General features: G+C 35.8%; 2 protein-coding genes across 2 annotated transcripts; one reads left to right on the plus strand and one right to left on the minus strand.

Annotated features, from left to right (window-relative positions):
* Positions 1-2: 2 nt before the first annotated feature.
* On the minus strand, positions 3-17,297 carry LOC114362987 (uncharacterized). Its single transcript, XM_028318574.1, has 4 exons — positions 16,967-17,297; positions 1,993-2,269; positions 1,018-1,197; positions 3-585 (listed from the first exon to the last, which is right to left on the minus strand). Exons 1-4 carry the CDS (start codon positions 17,082-17,084, stop codon positions 306-308), a joined length of 855 nt encoding a protein of 284 aa, XP_028174375.1. The 5' UTR covers positions 17,085-17,297; the 3' UTR covers positions 3-305.
* A 3,351-nt stretch (positions 17,298-20,648) lies between these two features.
* On the plus strand, positions 20,649-21,150 carry LOC114362931 (uncharacterized). The gene is made up of 2 exons (XM_028318517.1): positions 20,649-20,663; positions 20,782-21,150. Exons 1-2 carry the CDS (start codon positions 20,649-20,651, stop codon positions 21,148-21,150), a joined length of 384 nt encoding a protein of 127 aa, XP_028174318.1.
* The last annotated feature ends 1,061 nt before the right edge of the window (positions 21,151-22,211 follow it).

The raw sequence follows: 22,211 nt of genomic DNA on the forward strand, positions 1-22,211 counted from the left end.
CGGCCGTAGTAGTGTCCTTACCTTATCAGTGTAACGTCACGTTGGTTAAAAATAGTGGCAGTTACCTACCACTTCCACTCTATTTGAACGAATTGCTTTACTTTACAAATACTTACACATTAAGTACTTAAGTACTAAGGTGGAGAGCTAAAGTCCTAGTAGATAATAATATGCTAATGATATTGGCATATTTACCAGTAGGATTTGATTTGACTCTTATTACTTTTGCCACACGACAAATCGATAGCAAGCATCCTCATGTTCCTTTTTCGATTTTGAAAAACTGCTACCTACTTTAAACACTGTCACCTAAACATAAGCAGGTTCTGTAGCAGCCTCAAAGGTGAGGATCTACACAACGCCCGCTTCCTTGGACAAGCGTATCGGCGCACGCACATAGCAAATTCTCTGTCGCACTCGCACAGTCGCGCTGCGCACGCGTTTATGAAGCCGTGCTGGCTCTCATAGTTCTCTAAGGCGCAGAGAGGTTCCCCGTGGTAGCACTTCCAGTAGTAAGGCTGGAAGTAGACCGAGAAGACTGGGCAGAACATGTTCTCGTAGCAGCGGTCGTGCTGCTTGCAGCATCTGTTGAAGTAAAAAAGAAATCCTGATTAAGTAATGTTTCAATGAAGTCACGTATTTTTTTTCTGCATGACAAGGCATTTGACCACAATCGCACCTGATGTTAAGTGAGATGCAGTCTAGGATGGTGCATATCTGCCCTGTAAGTGCCTATTAGTTCTCGCCTTGAAAAGGCCCGGAAGAAATTAAACCAAGTCAATGCACAATGGGCCGTGTGGTGACGGCGGGGAGAATTGAAAATTCTTAATTGAAGAGACCCGCGTGTGTTTCTGGCAGCTTGAAACAAACTCTATTCTTTTAACAAGATTTTATACCTGCTCCAGTTACATTGACTTTTTTTACTTGAAAAAGTGCATTTTGAAAGTTTCGGAGCTAGAGGACGAGGATAGATATGGTCTGGGGACTCGTGTACCTATGAAGGTGGACTCTAGCTACCTGTCGATCCCATCAGTGGGCCGGCCCGAGCCCAGGAAGCCGCAGTAGCAGCCGTAGCCCTTGTAGGCCAGGGGCTCGCAGCCGGTGGCGCAGTAGATCATGTTGTACAGCTCCAGCACCCCTCGCTTGCCTCTGTTCTCGGAGCCAGAGGACGAGGATATGGTTTGGGGACTCATGTATCTGTGAAGGAACCAAGGTTATAGTTATTACCATCGGTGGTAATGACTTGTTTGCAAAATAATTAAGGTTGTAAGACTGTGGTATTTACGATTTATTAGCAAACTATTTGGACTTAATGATTGAGGTCTCAGGATAAGACTTTAATAAAAATGTAGTGTATACATAGATCGTTTTATCCACGAAGACGCGCCCCACCATTCTTCCGCTAATGTTGGAGTGTTATCGGTATACGCTAAATTATCCTACAATAATGACGCTTGGAAACTCAAATTGGTGGGGCGCGTCTTCGTAGATGAAACGACCTTTTGTAAGATTGTGGTATTTAAGATTTATTATCCAAACAATTTGGACTTTAATGCTTGAGGGAGGATAAGGCTTGAAATGTGAATGTAGTAGTGGACACAGTAACATTCGTGACAAATTCAATGTCTTATGGTATCTTCAAGTGACGAAGTGATTTTGTACAAAAATAGAAGAAGCAATTACGAAATTGAATCCGTCACGAGTGTTCTTCTACCTAGAAGTCTATAAGAATAAGAATAAATTTATTACTGTATAAATAAAAACTTAGCCTAAACACGTACAAGTTTGGTTTCAATAAAATTAAGGTTAGTGTGCGAAAGTAATTAATGATACCTAAACTAAGCAAAATTTATTGCCTGTATCTTAGGTATCTGTTTAAAAAGTGCTGACTATACAATATTAGAATAAGATTATCAAACGCAAATAAGTATGTAGGTATTATTAACAAGTTTAAAAACTAAGTATGTATTATTAACAAGTTTAAAAACTTACCTAACACCTCTCAAAAAGTCCTTCTCCGGTATCGAATATCTGAAAGGATCTCTTGCATATCCCACCAGGAGAGGTCCTCCCTCATCTTTTTCGCTAAAATCATAGTCGATCTCTAATTCGTTCCCTCTAGAGTCTTCTTCTAAGCTATAGGTGTGGTTCTTACGGTCTACTTTGGAAACTGGTGGTACTGGTAAGCTATATGGCCTTGAATTATGCTGTAGTTGAGCATAGTTTGTATTGTTGAATATAGTATCGTAAGATAAGGGTCTGAATCCATCTGGAACAAAAATTGTCTGAGATTATTGATTATTAATACAGAATTTGTTTAAATAAAGATAAGGTTCAGAAACAATGGGGGTGTTGCAATGCTGTTGCGACCATGCCTGAGATAACGGTAACGGAAGAATATGCTTACATTTTTTAAATATGGACCTTTTCCTACTTAACATCCACTCTGAGAGTTTTTATTTGTTTTGCAATATAACATATTTCGCTAACTTTGTCAGGAGTCAAACCAAAGTCTTCAACAAACATGTCAATAAATAGACAACATTTTCGTTCATTATAATGAATTATAAAGACAGTTTTGTTTGTTGTCTTATATTCGTATCTTTAATTAAGGTCTTCCAATAATGCCTATCACAGGAGCCTTTAAATACGAGTAGATGTCCTAATTGATAAAACCCTTTCACGCACTACATCGTGCAAAGCTAATTCAATAGACATCATTCACTTTGCTCATACACGCCCATTCAAATGATACGATATTTGCATGTCGTCGACAATGAGCTCGCCCGACCGAGAAATGTATGGGACACAATGGCTTTTACATGGTTAGCAAGTTAGCCTAGCTATTAACACTATTCTATATTATTAGAACAGGATGTTCCTACACTATTATTAAAATTACCTATTTTCTATCAACGTTCATTCTGTTTTGCGTTTGTTTGGAATAGGTAATGGAAAATGATCAGTGATACCTATAAGTGTTGCCATGTGGTTTTCACCAAAAGAATATAAGGTTAACCACACAACGCCGACAATGGTTGCGGGTTCGAATCTAGCTGAGTACAAATGTTTACGTATGTATTAAAGATAATTAAACTTATTTATTAATTACTAGATTTATAGCAAATAACTACCGTTTATTTTTATTTTTTTAGTCTGGTAGTTTATTACCAGATAATTAGAGATAAATGTAGATGTTGACTTTCTTAAATAGGTTTTTTTTTTTTGAGAGAGAGTGGAATAGTTTCTCGCTATTTTGTACGAGCAAACTGTAAAAGTAACGTGAGTCAATAATATTTACAAAAATGATGATGATGATGATAGTTATATACAATGTTTATTTTTTTATACATTTTTGTGTTTATATTTTTTTTTGTTTTTAATGTTATATATGTATTTTTTTTGTTTTTTTTATATGTATTTTTTTTTCCGTTTTAATTTTTTTTTCTTTTTCCCTTTCATATTAACTTATTATTAACTAAGTACCATTATATTCCTTCAGACTATTTACAATGTATTTACAATATTCCACGAAAGACTTAATAGCTAATTCCCTGGTTGTCATTTCAGGTATGTCAAATGGAGACACATCTAAATGGTTACACAAGGCTATGTGTGTCTCCCTTTGCCGGGCATATCTTGGGCATACTTTAAGGAGTTGGTCAATGTCCTGGACAGTATTGGGGTCACAATTGCACTTATCGGTCGCGACTATTTTGAACCGGTGTAAGTATTGCCGGTGATAGCCGTGACCGGTAAGGACTTGAGTTAAGTGGAACGATTGTTTCACTATTGCATATAGTTTTGTTACACTGTCCAGGCTTGGAAGCCAAGTTCTAGTGCGCACTCCTGTAGTAGAAGAAGTGTAACGTTCTTCGCTACAAAGCCTATTAGCTTCGCGTGAGAGTCGTTTGACATGGCTGATTGGGAATTTCGCGAAGTCGAGTGATTGGTGAGAAGTTGCAGCACTTTTCGCAGCTTCGTCTGCTGCTTCATTCCCTTCGAGACCCACATGGGCNGGGTGAGACAGGGAGACGGTTGGAGCGGATTCAGCATAAATATCAACGGCGAGTACATCACCCAGGCATCAGACGATATCGTAGTCATGGCTGAGATCGTGGAAGATCTAGGCACAATGCTCGATGGCCTCAACAGTCTCTTAACAAGTGGGTCTCAAAATGAACATGGACAAGATTTAAAAATCATGTCTAAAGACCGTGTTGCACCCACTCCTCTATAAGTTGGAGACTCTACACTCGAGGTTGTTGACAATAATGTATACCTGGGACAAACAGTCCAGTTAGGTAGGTCCAACTTCGAAAAAAAAGTCAATCATCGAATCCAGCTCGGCTGGGCAGCCTTTGGGAAGCTTTACGATATTTTCATTACAGATAATATCACATATAAACAACAAAATTAAAATTAAAACTAAATGCATTCTGTCGAGAACACTGAGAATATTCCCGGGAGCGTTCTCGGTTCTCGAGAATATTCTCACTGGGAATATTGCCGGGAACGAGAACTTTCTCAGCGGCACATCTCTAGTCGCGACTATCTTGAATCGGTGTAAGTATTGCCGGTGATAGCCGTGACCGGTAAGGACTTGAGTTAAAGTACTCGTACTTGGCGTGATGGTTAGGACCTGTGATTAGGACCATTCCTATTATAAATGTGGACGTTCGTTGTTACATTAATATTCGCGCAATTAACAACAATAGCTCACGAGATGCGGTAACTAGGTAATAATGACATACTTATCACAATATCATACAATAAAAACATCATCATAGCAAATAAACGTTGCGTGTTTACGACAAACAGTACAAACTGCATCAGTTGAACTGCGTGTTGACTACAAGGCTTTTAATGCCTCTTAATACTGATTTTGTGTTTTAATTGTGAGAAATACAGTTACAACAAAACGTGACATCACATTTTGTTAGCAACCACACCAAGGTTACTAGAGTGGAGTTTTATGTATGGGAAATGTCTTTAATCTAACAATACACACTTTAGAACTTTTTGGCAATTTTAAACAAATAAAGCTCGATACCATTCATTTGCAAGACTGACAAGTTTATGGCGTGAACTACAAAACTTACCTACCTTTGTGGTTTTTGTAAAAAAGTACCCTAAATAGAATAAAGAACACTGTGTGATCTGTAACACTGTGGATTAGATAGAAGTCCACAACTAGACATATAAACGGGACTATTCACACCTCTCGTTCCCACCGCTGCAACTCCTGTGTAGCTAGGATCTACAACTTGACCGCCAATAAAAACCCAACCAGTGAAGGTCAATTTCGTCCCGGGGGAAAGTTAACTGTCATTGGAGCCGCAACGAAACTAGACTTAAGCTTTCTCCATAAAATGTCGCAGAAATGTGGCATTTCTAAAACTCTATTGCCCGCGGCTTCACCCGCGTGAAATTTAGTTTGTCACAGATTGTCATAAATTATAGCCTATATTATGTTAATCTGGGTTATAAACAATAATACTGTAAAGTTTCATCAAAATCCATTTCGTAGTTTTTGCGTGAAAGAGTAACAAACATCCAGACATCATGACATCCAAACTTTCGCATATACGTATAATATTATTATTTATAGTAGGAGTAGGAAGTAGGATGTATGCTCTGACTAGATCCTATAGAGCCTTATTCTTCCCCAACATTTGTCAGTTTTGAGAATAATGTGGTCTGTCCATTACCCCTTCAACTCTACATTTCGAGAAGCTAAGGCGGTGTCTACAATGATTGTTATCAGCTTAATAAACAATGTGCGGTAATATTCGTCAAGATTTACCAATTCTCTCGGCATTTGGGCTCTTATTTCATCATTGCGTCTTCCCCAAGGCTAAATAAGTGATAGTGAAATAGCCATATTAATTACCAAATTTGAGTGTGATTCCTTTCAACAAGGCCGTTTTAAAACATTTAATTGTATTTCTCGTAATTGGTAGACGTCGTAAAATGTCTATTACACATCTTTCTTTGATGGCCTATCTTTGATAAGGTTGTTAAGAAATCGTTTGAGTTTTAATAACATTGGTTGTAAAATTATTGTATTAATTGCATAATAGGAACTGTATTTGGTATGCAGGTGAGATATTTTAGATATCAGTATTAAAAAGTTTTTTGTAACTAGGTAAGTACACAACATAATAACAAACTCTCGCATTAATGGTTATTAAAATATTGTCATCGTTTGTGAATGCTCTGACTGACGCCCGCATTCACAAACGATGCTTGCTTAAGTGGAGCAGCAAATCGAACGCACAGCGTTGAATAGAGCTCTGTGATTGGTTCGTGTGTCACCCTGTGCGTTCACGCGCACTGTGAGACCTCATAGTAATGTTTGTGAATACGGGCGTGAGTTTCTTGTACTTGTTCTCAGTGTTGGTCCACTTTATTGTCCGACAAAAAATACTCTCTCACTTTGTTAAGAAGATAATGTGATTTAGGTACCTATAGATATACTTATAAGAACTCTACCATCAGCAGCAGATACTTATCTGGTAATATTGGTAGAGTTGTAAAATATTCAAAACGTGTAAAAAATCTTTAATCACTTGAGGTCATTGGCAACGGCAGATTTCATAACTATAATGCGAAATATATTAAAATGTTGTTTCCAAACCCGATTGCTCTTTACCTTGACATTCTGCTGGTAGCAAGTCCACCAAATTCAAGATGTTTGATGTATAGTGCTGTGTCCACACCAGGTTAAATAGATCTAACGAAAAGCTTAGGATGTGTTACAAGGTCAAGTTTGTGTTAATTAATCAAATATTTACGATATAGGTCGTAGGATGAGAATTTTGATGAGTTTTGAAATAAAGCGCAGGCAATGAGAAATATTCAATACTCAATTTTTTATTACATCCATTATGTACATAAAATTAGGATATGAGGAGAGAGGAGGACCACCTTAGATCAGAAGAAATGAACAAAAATGTGGTAAGTTTCGTCTCAACGATGCCTTTTGACTCACTTAACTTTAACAATTGCGTGTTGTAAAGTGATTGAGAAACCTAATGTCAGAAATACGACATATTTAAGCCATGTGGGCCGGACCACATGATCAGCAATATGATAATACCAGGCTGCAGCTGTCGCAACGGACCCATCAAAATCTATTATTGTTACCATTCGAAGCTTTGAGCAACATGTTAAGGCCAGAATTGCCGATTGTATTTCGTAACTTGTTCGCAAAGGACGTCCATGATTTACAAAAACCAGCCTAGTCTACATTCTAAACTAGTCTACTTTTTTGCCTAGAAGTTATTAAAAAATGGTATGAAAAAACCAAACCTTAGATGTACAAGTCACGAGGTTTGCATTAATTGTGTGAGTGATGATCACCAAAAGTCACACAAACATTTTCTGGCACAAATGCCAAGCTCAGTTTAGGCCTCGCGAACTGTACATATTCGCTGGGTGCGAAGTACTAGGTGGGGGTAACATAATCTATCGCAGCGTTCATGGTGGTCAAAAGTAGAAATAATGTAAGCTCTGTCATCAGATGTATCTGTCAATGGCAAAGCGATTCTACATAATACATTTTAATCCCCTGGTTAGGATGCGCAGACTTTATAATGACATGGCGTTAGAGAATCCGGAATTTGATATATTTCAACAAAAATTACACTCGTTTCGCAGAAGCATTGACACAGTTTTAAATATAAATATTGATAATAATACAAAAAATAATTGATAACTTTTTCCTTTTTTCTTTTTTAACACAGTTTATAGGGTTGTGTATTTGAGCATTTTGTATGTGTTTATTAATAATTGTGCAACGTAAATGAAATCATCGTAACTTAAATGTACGCTACTTGTAGGTTGGAGTCTAGACAGTGTTCATTTTGTTTATGTATTTTGATATGTAAATGACTGTAACCTGTATGTGTACTTATTAAATAAAATAAAATAAAATAAAATATCATTAATTAATCGCATGAAAAGGGTCCTACTGGGAACTTAAATAAAAGAGTGGACTGTATTTCGATAGGGCTGGTTTAATAGCCGTTTACAATTTGGAAATAACTAGACTATACAACTTGGTAGTACAAAAATGAGTCACAGTAGTTGTTGTGCACAGATGTTTGCCTTATGATGAGAGCGTGAATTATTGAACTCTGCCCTTGTTTTGTTCTTAATTCTTCTACATCTCGGACTTGTCCAGCCAATACCAACAACTTTCCTTTAAATACGGTTTGTGGTTGGAATTTGATATTGTAACACTCACAAACCAGGTCTTCAAAACAATACTCATTTCGATCTGAAAACGATATTTAATTTATTACTAGCGATACAGGAACATTTAAATATATTTACTGTTATATAATGAAACCGTTAAAGTAGCTTTTTCTTTTTGTTTTACTGTAAAACTACAACTATAAATGAAGTAAACAAACCCTGACACAATCAAAATTAAACACACTTTTTGGACTTACCTCATTTGATTTGAATGACCAAAATGATTTCAAAACCTTTTTTCCACCCAAATCGTGGTATCACAACAATTTATTAGTCGAAAATATTTGTTATTTTTTCATTTCGATATTTTTTCACAAATATACGACCTAAATGTCAATGTGACAGAGCCCACAAAGTTGTGGACGCTAGTTGGCGCTGTAATCGTGCACAGAGCCAATAGCTCGTAGTCTTCAATTATTTTTGTTTTATAAATTGTTTCTGGCAATTGTTTTCGGGTTTACCATGAAGAGGTTCTTCTTACAAAAACCTTTTTGAAACCTTGTTCGCGTTGTTTGGTAAAACAAAAGAAACCATATAAAGTGCAATAAAAGGTGTTGGTACAACAAAAAAGGTGTGAATTTGTTGGGGTTGGCCAAAACTTACACAATGAATTCCAAACATAGGTAGGAAGGTACTTCTATTTCTAAGTTGAAACCCACAAAAGTTTGTTCCCGGAAAATTCAAAATTATTTCAAACAACTCTTTCTTCAGACTCATAACGAGGCACTGAGGAAAGGTAGGTATATTTTACATTCTTAGATATATTTTTCATTACTTGAAATAATTAAAAGAATGTAATGTTAACATGCCTAATGGACTATTGGATTTGGATAGTCGCAAGTTCGCAATACTTCGAAATGTTGATAGCCACTTCTTAAAGGTTAAGGTCTCATTTATTTGAAATGACTAGCGAACCTAACGACTAAAATGGCAAGGTAAACTTAGTGGTCCAGTGGTTAGAGAGTTATACTCTTCGATCGAAACGCCCTAGGTTCAACTCAGAGACGGGAGACTGTAAAACTTTGTGTGAATAAGTAACTTATTTGCAGTTTCATCATCATCATCATCATCATCATCATCATCATCATCATCATCATCATCTCAGCCATAGGACGTCCACTGCTGAACATAGGCCTCCCCCAATGCTTTCCATGTTGCCCGGTTGGTAGCGGCATTTTATACTGTTTATTTATTTTATATGTAGGGGAAAGTAGTACGAGTTGATCCCCTGGGGTAAGATGATCTTTCGCGATTGTGCTGAAACCACTAACGTCATTTAGTTTCTTTCACTGGTAAAACATAGCTCTGGACACATCCCCGCCTCAGTCAAATCGTAATGGAGGCGTGAGCGATACATCGAATTTGACGAGAAAAAAGAAAAATTGTGTACTTCTGATCTAAAATAGCATGACTTTGAGCTTATGTTACTTTTATTCAAACAATGTTAAATGTAATTACTGTTGTCGTTAGGCTTTCTATTATGTTTAATTTTAATATTTTGGCCATAAAAACGTAGCCGCGTACTTGTAGATTATTTTAGCAAATATTTAACAAAAAGTGGGACTTGGGTCAAGATGATCCCTTCCTATATGTACGAGATGATCCCTGGGAATTAAAACAAAAAAGTCAATGGAGTAGGTAAAGGGAAGTGAAATAAAAGAAAGAGAACTTCATATAACTCACCTGAGTCTGAAGGAGATGATACTGAGTGGCTGTACTGAACAGAAAAGTTTTCAAGCGATACCAAGGGTGAAGGATGGATAAAATGTTATGCATGTGGAAAATGGGGCCATAAAGCATGTGCTGGGGTAGAGGGTGATGAAGCAGGTGATTTTATTTGTGATATATTCAACACAGCTCCAGCCAAAAAGCGTTTTAATTATTTAAACACTTTTTAGCAGGTACTAAGAAAGAATCAGTTATTTTCGTTATTTAATTCGTAAATGTTTTTCTTTTCTAACTTTTTAACGATTTATTCGCATAATTAGGTACTCCGAAAGGAATATAACCAGAAAAGAATAGATCATAGAACAGAATCATAGGGATCATCTTACCCCTACCTGGGGGATCATCTTACCTACAGGGGTGTACAAGATGATCACTTTGTAAGGTTTTGCAAAAAATGAAATATTTTAATGAAACCTTAATTAATTTCTGGTTTTGAGTATAAGGAAAGTTGGATAGATAAATATACTAGTAGTAATCGTCTTTATTTTTGGTTTACCTTGAAAAATATGTATTTTACAGCGATTCCCGCTTAAGGGGATCATCTCGTACTACTTTCCTTTGCAGTTTATACTGAGCAAATAAAATGATTTTTTTTTCTTTATTTGAATTAAACCCGCATGCGGGTGTCTTACTTGCGGCCTGTGAATGAGCAAATAAAAAAATTAATTAAAAAGTACGCACGCTTCTTATGTACTAATATCACAAGTGCCTTCAGTTTATTTTGCTACCTTGTGGCCATTGCCTGCCAAAAGGTTGCCGACCGCTATAGAGCTATGTTAGACTCCTAGGTGGTCCTTGAAGTCTAACTATTATAGTAACTATGAGCTCAGGAAGATCTAGGGAAGTTTGTAAATGCGAAGTAAGTGTTAAGTTCGTTATTTTGAAGTGTTCTGGTCAACTTGACCTCGGTTTACTCTTACCTTTCGGGTTTGGTTTCGGCTTGCGTCAGTGAAAGTATTTTGTGGGTTACGTGCTGCTGTGATAATCGTTCATTGAAGCCCTTTTCGTAATAGGAGTTATTTTTAAATCACCCTACTTTTTATTAAGATTCGTTTTTGGATCAGAGCAGCCTCTCGACAAAGTTTTGGGTTCTAGTCCTATTTGATGCAATCAAAATGACATAATAAAACATGTTAAAATTCTCGAGTTCTATAGTTAATGTTTACATTAATATGAGCCAAGACAAGGAAGCTTTACCTTCTTATAAGATCAGTATACTTAGATATTAGGTATGTACGTACTTGTAAGTACTACGTTTGCTTGCGCTAGCGCATTTCAAACTCTGTCGATAGAAAGTGAAGCCCAATGATTCGGCAATTTCTATCAATAACAGCGCATTAGCCCTGAATCAATCTCGATCATAATATTTGAATAGTTTGGTGTGCCCAGTGAAAGTGCCGTTGAACAAGTGAAAAACGTTGATTTAATAAAAACCATGATCTGTTTACACTTTAGCCTTTTAAAAACAAAACACAATAGGGCATTTGATACCACCGATTACGTACTTTTTATGAGCTGAAAAAATGGGATTTTCTTCATAGGCGTGTAAAACAATTTTGTACCTAGGACAATAATAAGCTGATGACAATAACTATTTTACCAACGCATTTGAAAATCTCTCGGTACTAAACCTAAAAAAGTTTTGAACAGTGTAGTTGCGCCTTAATTTATTATTGCCTAATGAATAGGTAAACAGCTTTAACAGAACCTGTCAAAATCTGCGCTTTCCGATATTGGGGTCAAGATTAAACCCATCGGTAATGAAAAGGGCAAGAAACTGGATCTTTAACACAAGAGGCAGAATTCTCGTGGCGATGATTCACTGTTGATGGATAGCGTGACCTTTACACCGGTACCTCGAGTTGTAGAGTCAAGAATTTTTGAAACTAGCTTTTGACCGCAGCTTTGCACAATTTTTTTAAATGATCACCTGTCACGTAGAACATCATCTTACACTTTGATTTCTATTAATTTGTTTTTGTATTATCATGAGAAATGATGGATAGAATTAAATTTTTTATGACTTCAACTGATTTAAACGTTTCTATGTTAACTCCAATGGTAAAATAGTTTTCTGAAACATGTTCGGGACTCGTCTTTATGCTAAAACGTATCAAAATTAGTTCAGTACTTAGAACTCAATAAACAGACAGACTGAGCTACTTTTGTTTATATGTATGTAATATTAGTTTGGAAAACAATAAGACACCTGTTCGATAAGTGGGCACTGAGTATTCAGTGGATTGGTGATTATTGAAGTATCTACAAATGACAGCAATCTTTGACGCTTTATTTGTTTGGAATAAAGCACCTGTACCAACAGAAATGTATAGTCTAAGGTGCTGTACATACATAAGTAACATCAAGGGTCAAGGTTAGTGACGTCATTTATATTGACACGTAGTGGACCACGATAGCGACCTATCAGAAGTATTATGGAATTTTGGCAACTTGTAAGCAAACAAGTATCGTTTTAGTGAATTAGGACCAATATTTTCCAAAAAACAAAATACCCTTTGACCTTAGCATTGAATAGCAAAATGTAATCTAGAGATATGGAACTTTCTGTCATTTGCATAAAGTTCAAAATAGGGACATGGTTTAACCCTACAAGGCACCCAGTTCCATTTGTGGAACACCGACTTTAATCGTTCCTATAGCTATAAAACTATTAGTAGCGACATCTTTTGCATCTTATTAGAAGCTAATGACATTTAGCAGTGTAGTAATACGAAGTTTTACCTAAAGATGTCGTTCGTGTTTTGGTTGTAGTGCACTAAGTGTGAAATTTGAATGAAAGTGACAAGTTAGTCGTTTGACTGAATTCAAAAATAAATAAAAAATAGTTATTGAACAGTTTTGATTACAAAAAAAATACTCTGTGTTATAAAGAAGTGTATATTTTGCAGAGGTAAGTTGTATTTTTTATTACAATAGTAAACGTATTAGTAAATCACATTTTTATTGTAGTTCCACATACGGTACGTTGAGCTTTAGTATCCGTTTTTACTTACGTACTTACGAAAACTTACCATATGAATATTTTGATTTTATTGCAGATAATGTCGCTAAGAAGATTGCGTAATTGAGAAATTGAGGGTTTCTTAAATATTCATTCTGGGAGTGATGTGGAAGTGATGATGACATCGAAAAAAATCAGTCCATCCAAAACTTTTTACACTCTGGACTACACTACTGGACAAAGACCTCCCCCAAGAATTTCCACGAAGACCGGTCCTGTGCCGCTCGTATCCAGGTACCTCCCGCGACCTTCACATCAATATGTATAATATTTATGTATTTAAAAAAAAAGTATATAAGTAGTATATCCGTTAAGCTAGCACCCATAACACAAGCATTAAGTTGCTTACTTTGGGGCTAGCTGGCGCTGTGTGAAATTGTCCAAAGATTTATTTATTTATTTATTTATTTCACCAGATCGTCGGTCCACCTAGTGGGAGGCTACCCACGCTTCGTCTACCGGCTCATGGTCGCCACTCAAGAACTTTCCTGCCCCAGTGGCCATCAGCTCTACGAGCTATGTGCCCCGCGCACTGCCACTTGAATTTAGCGATTCTGCGGGCTATGTCAGTCACTCTGGTTCTCCTACGGATCTCCTCATTTCTGATTCGATCACGCAGGGAAACTCCGAGTATAGCACGGTCCATCGCCCTTTGGGTGACATGGAGCCAAGTACATCAATACTACCTCCTCGTGATGTCAGACGTGATTGGTTTGAGCATTTCCTATTTGGGGTGAAAAAAGACAACGATGCAAATATCCCGGTTGCAAAGTAAAACGCTCTTATCTCAAATGTCACGTAGAACTTTTCCTAAATAAATATTATAACTAATTATTGTTTTAGATCTTTTCATCAATAAAAAATAACAAATTTATGATATTATTCATATGATTATGTTTATTATAAATTGTAATATATAAAAAAGTTAAATAGATAATAGTTATTTCATTTTATTAAGAATAATAATTTTAATTATTAATACCAAAAATTATAGTTAAGGCTCAGGGTACCGTATGTGGAACTAAAATAAAAAGTTGATTTTTCAGTAAAATATGATTTTATTTTTATTTTTATAAGTTTTTCCTATCTTCTCATCACTAATTACAACCAATATATTTTTGTCGCGCACTAAAAAAAAATTGAGCCTTGTAGGGTTAACGCAACATCAGATAAAGGGATAAATTGACTAGACAAAAACAGAACATCCATACCTTATCATCGAGGTGGAATGATTGTATGAAAAGGTGACATACGTTTTGACCATTATTACGATGTTGCTTCCATACATATTTCGTCAATGAAAGGATTTTTGGATGAATGAAGTTGACGAGTATTGTTATTAATAATGTGACCTTTTGATAGACATACTTAGCCTAAGCGCAGACCACAGACTTTTGGTCGGCCTGTAAATCAGTTTGGACGAGTATGAAAGTGCGCACATTTACACCGATTTGGTATCGGCCGATTCTTCATACATTTTTTTTTATCTCCAGCCGAAATTACCAGAGTTCGGTTTTTGCAAGGTAAGTATTTTAAATGTGCAGACAAAATTTATGTACATATTTAGAGAGTGCTGGTAGCTTTTCGCCAATGTATACCTACGAGCAAACTTGTAGGCTCCATACTTTACACACATTATATTCATACAAATTAGAATCGGGCACAACTATCAGCCAATTAAAAGTCTGTGGTCTGGGGGGCTAGGCTTAAAATCAAGGGTGTATTTTTATCCTGCGACTTTTTCAGGAAAGGTTAAAGTTAATGAAAATGAAGTCACGGGCACAGCTAGTTTTATGGCATGTACCAGAAAGACATTGATGACCATAAAAACTATTAACTATAAAGTAGTATTTATGCTTGTTTTTAAAATGCAAACATAGGACCAGGAACCACTTACTGAGATAGAACAGGGTCAATAAGGCCGTGAATAATGCGCAGTGCATACATATATGGGTTATTATAACACTTATGGCCATTTGCATAAAGTGATGGAAATTCTGCATTCTCTATGTTGAGAACGTGTCATTATTGATACCCATTTGTCTTATTTTATTGATAGGAAGTTACACATTTGTTTCATTGAATAATATTGTAATGGAAGGGAACAAATTATGCCAACTATCGCCCGTATTCACAAACATTATTATGAGGTCTCATTACGAAGGTGACCTCACAGAAGGTTTTGTTAATTCGAGGATTCATACTACGATACGGATTCAGGATACGGACCTGTATAGTAGGCCGTCCACTATGATAAGGGGAATTATAAAATAATACTTTTTTAGTTTGTTAATAATATTAAGTTTCATGAATGCCTACTTATAAAAATAGATCAGAACCAGGTTTATTCTTCGTAGCTTAGTGGACAGAGCTCTCAGGCAAATAGGCAAATGAGAGTAGTGAGTTCAACTCCTAGCTGAGGTGAGTAATCGATTTTTCTAATTTTACTTTACTCAAATTAAAAATGCTAAAAGTAACATTATTAGAGATTACTTAATAGTTACATAGCCAACAGAAACAAAGACAATCGAATGATCGCCTCGGAAATGCATTGTGCATTCGATAGTCTGATTATTGGGCACAGCGTTCCGTTGCGGGCCCAAGCAGATTCCTTTTACACTCCGTCTCAATGATAAATTTTCCCACGCCTTACTAAAATTATAGATATTTTGGTTTCTAGGTAGACTAGAAACGAGCACAATGAAAATGTAGAGATGGCTAGGTAATATTGCACGTATGCAAAAAAACTTACTGAAAGAACAAACTTTTTATGAAGGTACGGAAGGTACAACAGACTTGTAAACCTTTTAGTGCAACTAGCTAGATATTACAATGGGGACTATTATATGGTAAAATAGGTATTATCATTGTTAGTAACAAAAAACTTAACACTCGAATGTCTCGAATTGAGAACCTCCTCCTTTTTTGAAGTCGGTTAAAAATTCAACAAATTAATGCAAATCGGGGAAATTAGCTGGTCGTTTGACTTTCATTATTATACACTAGCTTTCTACCCGCGGCTTCTCGCGCGTGAACTACATTATCTACATATTTTACGGAACCCTATTTTTTTCCAAAATAAAATTTAGCCTATGTTACTCGTGGATAATGTAGCTTCCGAATGGTAAAAGAATTTTTAAAAACGGTCCGGTAGTTTTTGAGCCTATTCATTACAACCAAACAAACAAACAAAGTTTTCCTCTTTATAATATTAGTGTAGATTATACTGGGTGGCGCAAAAGTACTGGCACTAAAGAAAATACTTTTTTTTTTTATATGACATTTTCTGTCATTTTTTTGTTGAAAATTGTGTAGTGAACAAATGTAAAATACACTGAAAATAAACATGGACCGTTTTACTCCCCAAGAACGTGGAATAATTGTGTCAATGTTCTTACGGACGCTTTTCCAGGTCGAGTTATCTCTCGTTTTGGCGATTTGCCTTGGCCTGCAAGATCACCCGATCTGACCAGCCCAGACTTCTTTCTTTGGGGTTTTTTGAAATCTCGGGTGTATGTGAACAAGCCACAGACTCTCGCAGCTCTAAAAGAAAACATTCGTCAAGAAATAACGAACATATCGCAGGAAGTGTTACGGCAAGTTATGCAAAATGTCATAAATAGGGCTCAAATGTGTATCAACTCTGGAGGTCACCATTTAAAAGACATCATCTTTAAATCCTAATGGTACGAAATTTAATGGCACAAATATACATTTAAAAAAACCTAAATCTAGTTTTCTAATTTAGAAAAAATGTTATAGCTGAACCAAATAGGGTCTTTACTTTTGCGCCACCCAGTNAGTTTTCTAATTTAGAAAAAGTGTTATAGCTGAACCAAATAGGGTCTTTACTTTTGCGCCACCCAGTATAACAAGCAGAAAAAAGAGATCATTCTCCCTATAGAAAAAAGTACAAAACAAAACTTATCTATTTTGTAATAAAAACGTCGTTACCTGGATTACATATAACTAATGGCACAAAACACGCAATCAGGCCCGCATACACGCCGTAAACCAGGCTCAATGTCCTGCGACTCCTGACTGCACTTACACTATCACTGTCACCCATCATTAGGCAAAACCATTTATCCACCAAGTACTCAACCGTCACTTTATTTTGTCATAATTAAAATTCAGCTACGAAACTTTTTGGTGATACTTTTTATCGTTAAAAAGTTACGCAAACTTTTTTAATTTAATGGCGCCAAAAAGCGCGGGAAGACGCGCGCGGAGCATGCGCGTCGTGCCAACAATGATCGTATTTTTTTTCGAAGCAAAGATCGACCGCCCGTACAGCCTTACGAGAGTAATATCAATGATCGTGAGCAATTTTCTGCTCTGTATGCATTAATTTCGCGGAAATATCATGGTTTATGCATTACAAATGTGTTGTAACCTCTTTAATAGGACTGCCATTATGAATGCGCAGAATGACGATTGGTATTCTGATTATTCTTTGGGTTAATACAAAATCATATGATTCTGTATTTATGAAGCAATATGACGTGACGTAGGAGAACGTATTGATAGCTGTTTATGAGATCGGTTGTTAGGGAAGTCAGTGGTAAGGTAGTTTTTATTCAGCAAATGTTACATTCTTTCGAAAAAAATCAAGTGTATGCATCTACCTATCATGGAATATTATTTTCCATGATAAGTAGATGCCGAAAGTAAGTCGTTGAGTTATGATGTAAGGAGTCTATGCAAATTTTAATAATCAAGTGTGAATTTTAATTTAACATTATGCTCTATATCTTAGTATGAATAATAATGTATTTTTATTAATCCATTATGATAAATATCACTTTACATGTTACTTAATGAATTGCTAAAAAAATAAAGTTATAATTTAAAATTGGATTTAACTTTCATTCACTCATTCATCGTTCGGTTCTTGGTTTTTGTTAAGAAATGGCAAGACTAGTCATACTCTACCTACGCAGCTTTTCAAATGAATAAAGGTTTATTTGATACAATACATTACAAAATGTACAAATTAATTCATTTAAAAGTTAATTAACTAATAGTTCCACGTTTGGTACCTACAATGTAGGTGCCTATAATAACCTATTGCGAAGGCACAGTGTGCCACGAAAGTGTTATTTTTATTGAACCATGATTTTCGCACTGCGCCGAGTTCTATACATATAATTTAAAAAATTATAAGTATCATGATGCAACCTTAACTTCCAGCTCCTCCTATGTTCTTCTGATGAATTTCGTTGCAGGTTCAATGACAGCCTAACTTTCTCCCGGGACAAACTTGACCTTCACTGATTGGGTTTTTATTGGCGGTCAAGCTGTAGATACTGGCAACACAGGAGTTGTAGCGGTGGGAAAGAGAGGTGGGAATAGTCCCGTACGATGATGCAAATATTTACTGACTTAATTAAAATAGGTACCTAAGTATTTTCACTCAAAGATTGATCGGAAAATCAATTTCTTTTTCATTTAACGCTAGGAAAATAGGGGCTTAGTATTGGTAATGAATTGATGTTAAAAGCCCATTACTCAACAGGTAATTTATTGTTTAATGGACGCCCAAGAAATTTGATAAGAACGTAAAAATGTAATGTTATTATTCTGTTGAACAGACGATATTTACGTGGCTATTTTATTTAAGTGTTTTATTGTAATAATGCATTGAGTCCAATAACATTAAATACATCAAAAATCTGGGGAAAATGGGTTTAAAAAGTAAATACCTAAATATTTTTTTTATTTATAAACATTATGTTCATTGTGCAGACAATGGCATATAACCAATCAAGCTAAATAATGTGGTATTTTACGAATTTTGTTTATAGGTGGCAAAAAAATCTAATAATATAAATGTATGCTTTTCATAGACATTTTGTAATTTCCAGATGTAACACGGTGTTTGCTATTGATGATATTGTGCTGGAAAGCCTTTGGTGAGTCAGATACAGATGATGACAAGACAACTAAGAAAGACAGCAGCAGTAGCGAAGAGAAAACCGAAAAACCTTGCTGTGTACCACCACCCGTGTACGCATACCCGCTCATTTATCCTTTGTACTATTATTACTATCCAGTTTATGTTTTTGGTTGACAATAAAGGATCTATTTTAAGTTACATTGTGCTTAAATTGTGCCTTTATTGAGTAGAAACCAATTCGGTGCCAACAGCTTTTATTATTAAGTTTTAGAGTTAGGTGTAAGTTATATCTGTTGTTTTTTTAAGGAAAGAAAAGCACATGTGAAGTTAAAAAATAAAAACAGTAATAGCCTTATCATATTCCACAGATAAATTATTGAGATATTAAATGAGTATCACATGATTTGGTGCCAAATAAACATTTCTTTCTTTCTAAGATCGTAGAAGAGATTTCAGTCCCTTTCATAAAAAAATAAAAATCTGTAGAGTAGGTACTTTTTCAGGGGCTAGCACGTACACTAGATCGACTTTTGGTATTTTTTTTAAATAAGATAAACTTTGTTTTCTGGAATTTTGCATATTTTTAATCCAATATCCGACACAAAAAGTCCAGATCTCGTGCAACCAGTGCTTCACGCTTTCCTAGGCTTTACAACAATGCGACTATTTATTCAGAGTGAGTCATAGAGCTGTATCAATGGTCTCTCATTATAATAATGGATGCTAATGAGAACAAAAGACATAACCCACATTGATGCGCAGTCGGGTAAAGGGGCGTCAGCGAACCGCAAGTAAGTTATTTCCTAGCCTAGATAGTAACACTTGCGAGCAAAAAAATAACCCACTACAACTACAATGCAAAAGCGTTTTCCAGTAGAGAATGAAAACGAATTGTTTTTTTTTAATGAAAATGGAATTTAGTGCCTGTTTTTCAGTAGAGAAAGTTCTTTAAAATCTCATAACTCAAAATGTTTTATACTTAGGTACCTAAAAATTGGTAAACTGATAATATTGAATTGAAATAGAATTACTATTCGTCGAATATGGCGCATAATTTCATGTTTCAATTACAAAAAAATTGCATTAGAATGAGAATGCAAAAACGAGGGATAAAATGTCTAAGCGAATGGTTCTTACAAGGTTTTTTTGATTTGCTTCAAAACCGTCATTCGAAGGCGTGTCTTATTAAGGTTAATTTAACGGAAATTACTGCTAAGTGCTTTCCTTAAGTAAAAAATGTCTAGACATGTTAAATAAGGGACGACACTTTTTCAAGCCAAGTGTAACGCCTGGGGCCCGGAAAGTTGACTAATTTAACTAAAGCAATTTGGTTGTAAAAAGTAAGCGATGCAGTGGCCACATTGGTAGAGCTATCGTTGTTTACATTGTTGGTTAAATGACAGTTACATTGTCCGGCACTGTATGGGTACAACTACAATGTAGATAACTCGATTTCGATGTCAAGCAAGAGAATTTTGTAAACAAAAAAAAACAGTTTGCTCATTTTGGCGTAAAAGTAGTAGAAGTAATAAAATGCCACTGTGAAAAAATGTAAAACAAAAATAATGCGAATGCATAATAATTATAGGTGTAAGCATTTGTATTGTTTCAATTATTAGAAGCTATAAATTGTTATAACCATAAAAAATATTAATTTGCACTTTATATTTCTGGGACATTAAACATTCTTATCAAATACTAGCTATTAGTGTTACTTTGCATTCTCAGTTTGAAGATATGAAGTTTTTGTTCGTAAGAATTATTTTGATTTGAGGAATAGTAATATGTATAATTTTGCAATAATTTAAGCTCTATTTCATTGTGTCCTATTTATGTCAGAATTCCCATTAACTCAATGTATTAATTTCAGGTTCTATCTATCGTTCTGGTGACGAGTTTACCAACCTACGGCTCGATGAGGCGCTCCCTGACCCCAGCTAGAGAAGGCCGAAACTTAGCAGATCTTCGCCTCCCCCCCAATTTGAGATCCCGAGACGTCCCCAAATTCAGGATCCCGAACAGCGAACTCTGTGCCCAACTGAATCTAGACCCAGGCCGGCTCTACTTAGTCCTACCCTGGTGGTATCAGTACTGCCAGGACCACAAGGAAAGGAAAGCCAAGAAGTACTCTGCAGTTCTACCGAATCTGGATTACTATATGGATAAGCTCAAAAGGGTGAACTACGCGAGGAAGATGGCTAAGCAACAAATGGCAAGGAAACAAATAAACAATTTGTAATAAATTGTCATTTCTAAAGATGGTTTCATTGGGTTAAAACAAAGACTTCTATGAATACTACTAGAGTGGTCTATAATAAAAATGGTGGCCTCAACATTCTTGCTTGCAGGGCGAAAGCAAGAATAGACCTAATAAGAAAATAGAGTAGAGACATAAGAAAGTAAGTTTGATGATGCTGTCTACTCGCTTGTATGGCCAATGAGTTGTGGTTATTTTTGTCCATAACTTGCTGAGCAATTTCTCAGTGCCGCAAAACCTGTCTAGTAGTATACATAGAGGTCTTTGGTTAAAATTATGAGCATTATCGTTGCATTTTGTTTGACGTTTCATTTCAAAGCTTTGGTTTTAAATAAACTTTATGTTAAATAAAGGCCAGGGAATACATTTCACACTGCAACGCTTTCAGCGATAAAAACGCAATTTATTGCGTTATTTATAACACAATATTTAAGAGAAGTAATCACTTAAGAAACCTGGTGAGTGAGTTACAATTTAACTCTCTTATTAATAAAAAGTTACACTAGGATTAGATATAGATAACCTTGGATTAGAATGACATTTCCATACTAAATGACAAAAAGCCAGAGTTCAACTAAGGTGCAATTTTATTAATAAGGGGGTAAAAGTTATTGTTACACATGTTTGCAGGTATTTGCAACAATAATGTTTTACCGAAAATGTATTCTCCGAACCATCAAATTACTCAGGTAAAGCACGATGTCTGATATTAGTGTTGTCGAAGGGTCGACATTTCTGTAGATATCGGAAACCCAAAATCTGCAAAGTTATTTTAAGCCTAGGTGCAAACCATCGATATTTCGTCGGCCGATAGTTTAATCGGGTAATTGATCAGTATGGGCAATTGGGCATGTATGGAAGTGTGCATATTACACCGATTTGATTTGGCCGATTCTTCATACAAATTAAAATCGGGCCCAACTATCGGCCAACTAAAAATCGGTGGTCTGCGCCTAGGCTTAAAGACTGGCTGAAATCAAAGTACAAGTACTCTTAGGAATGAAAATCTTAACACAAATAATGGTGCCTATTAGTTTAATTAC

This window comes from Ostrinia furnacalis, unplaced genomic scaffold (assembly GCF_004193835.3).
Source record: "Ostrinia furnacalis isolate ACB-3 unplaced genomic scaffold, ASM419383v2 OfSCF6932, whole genome shotgun sequence".
Classification (NCBI taxonomy): Eukaryota; Metazoa; Arthropoda; class Insecta; order Lepidoptera; family Crambidae; genus Ostrinia; species Ostrinia furnacalis.

Coding starts and splice junctions, on each gene's coding strand:
- LOC114362987 (XM_028318574.1), bottom strand. CDS start 17,084: ATGATGGGTGACAGTGATAGTGTAAGTGCAGTCAGGAGTCGCAGGACA. Junction 1,198..1,992: donor GACTTTTTGAGAGGTGTTAG/GTAAGTTTTTAA, acceptor GTTCCTTCACAG/ATACATGAGTCCCCAAACCA. Junction 586..1,017: donor CCCACTGATGGGATCGACAG/GTAGCTAGAGTC, acceptor TTACTTCAACAG/ATGCTGCAAGCAGCACGACC.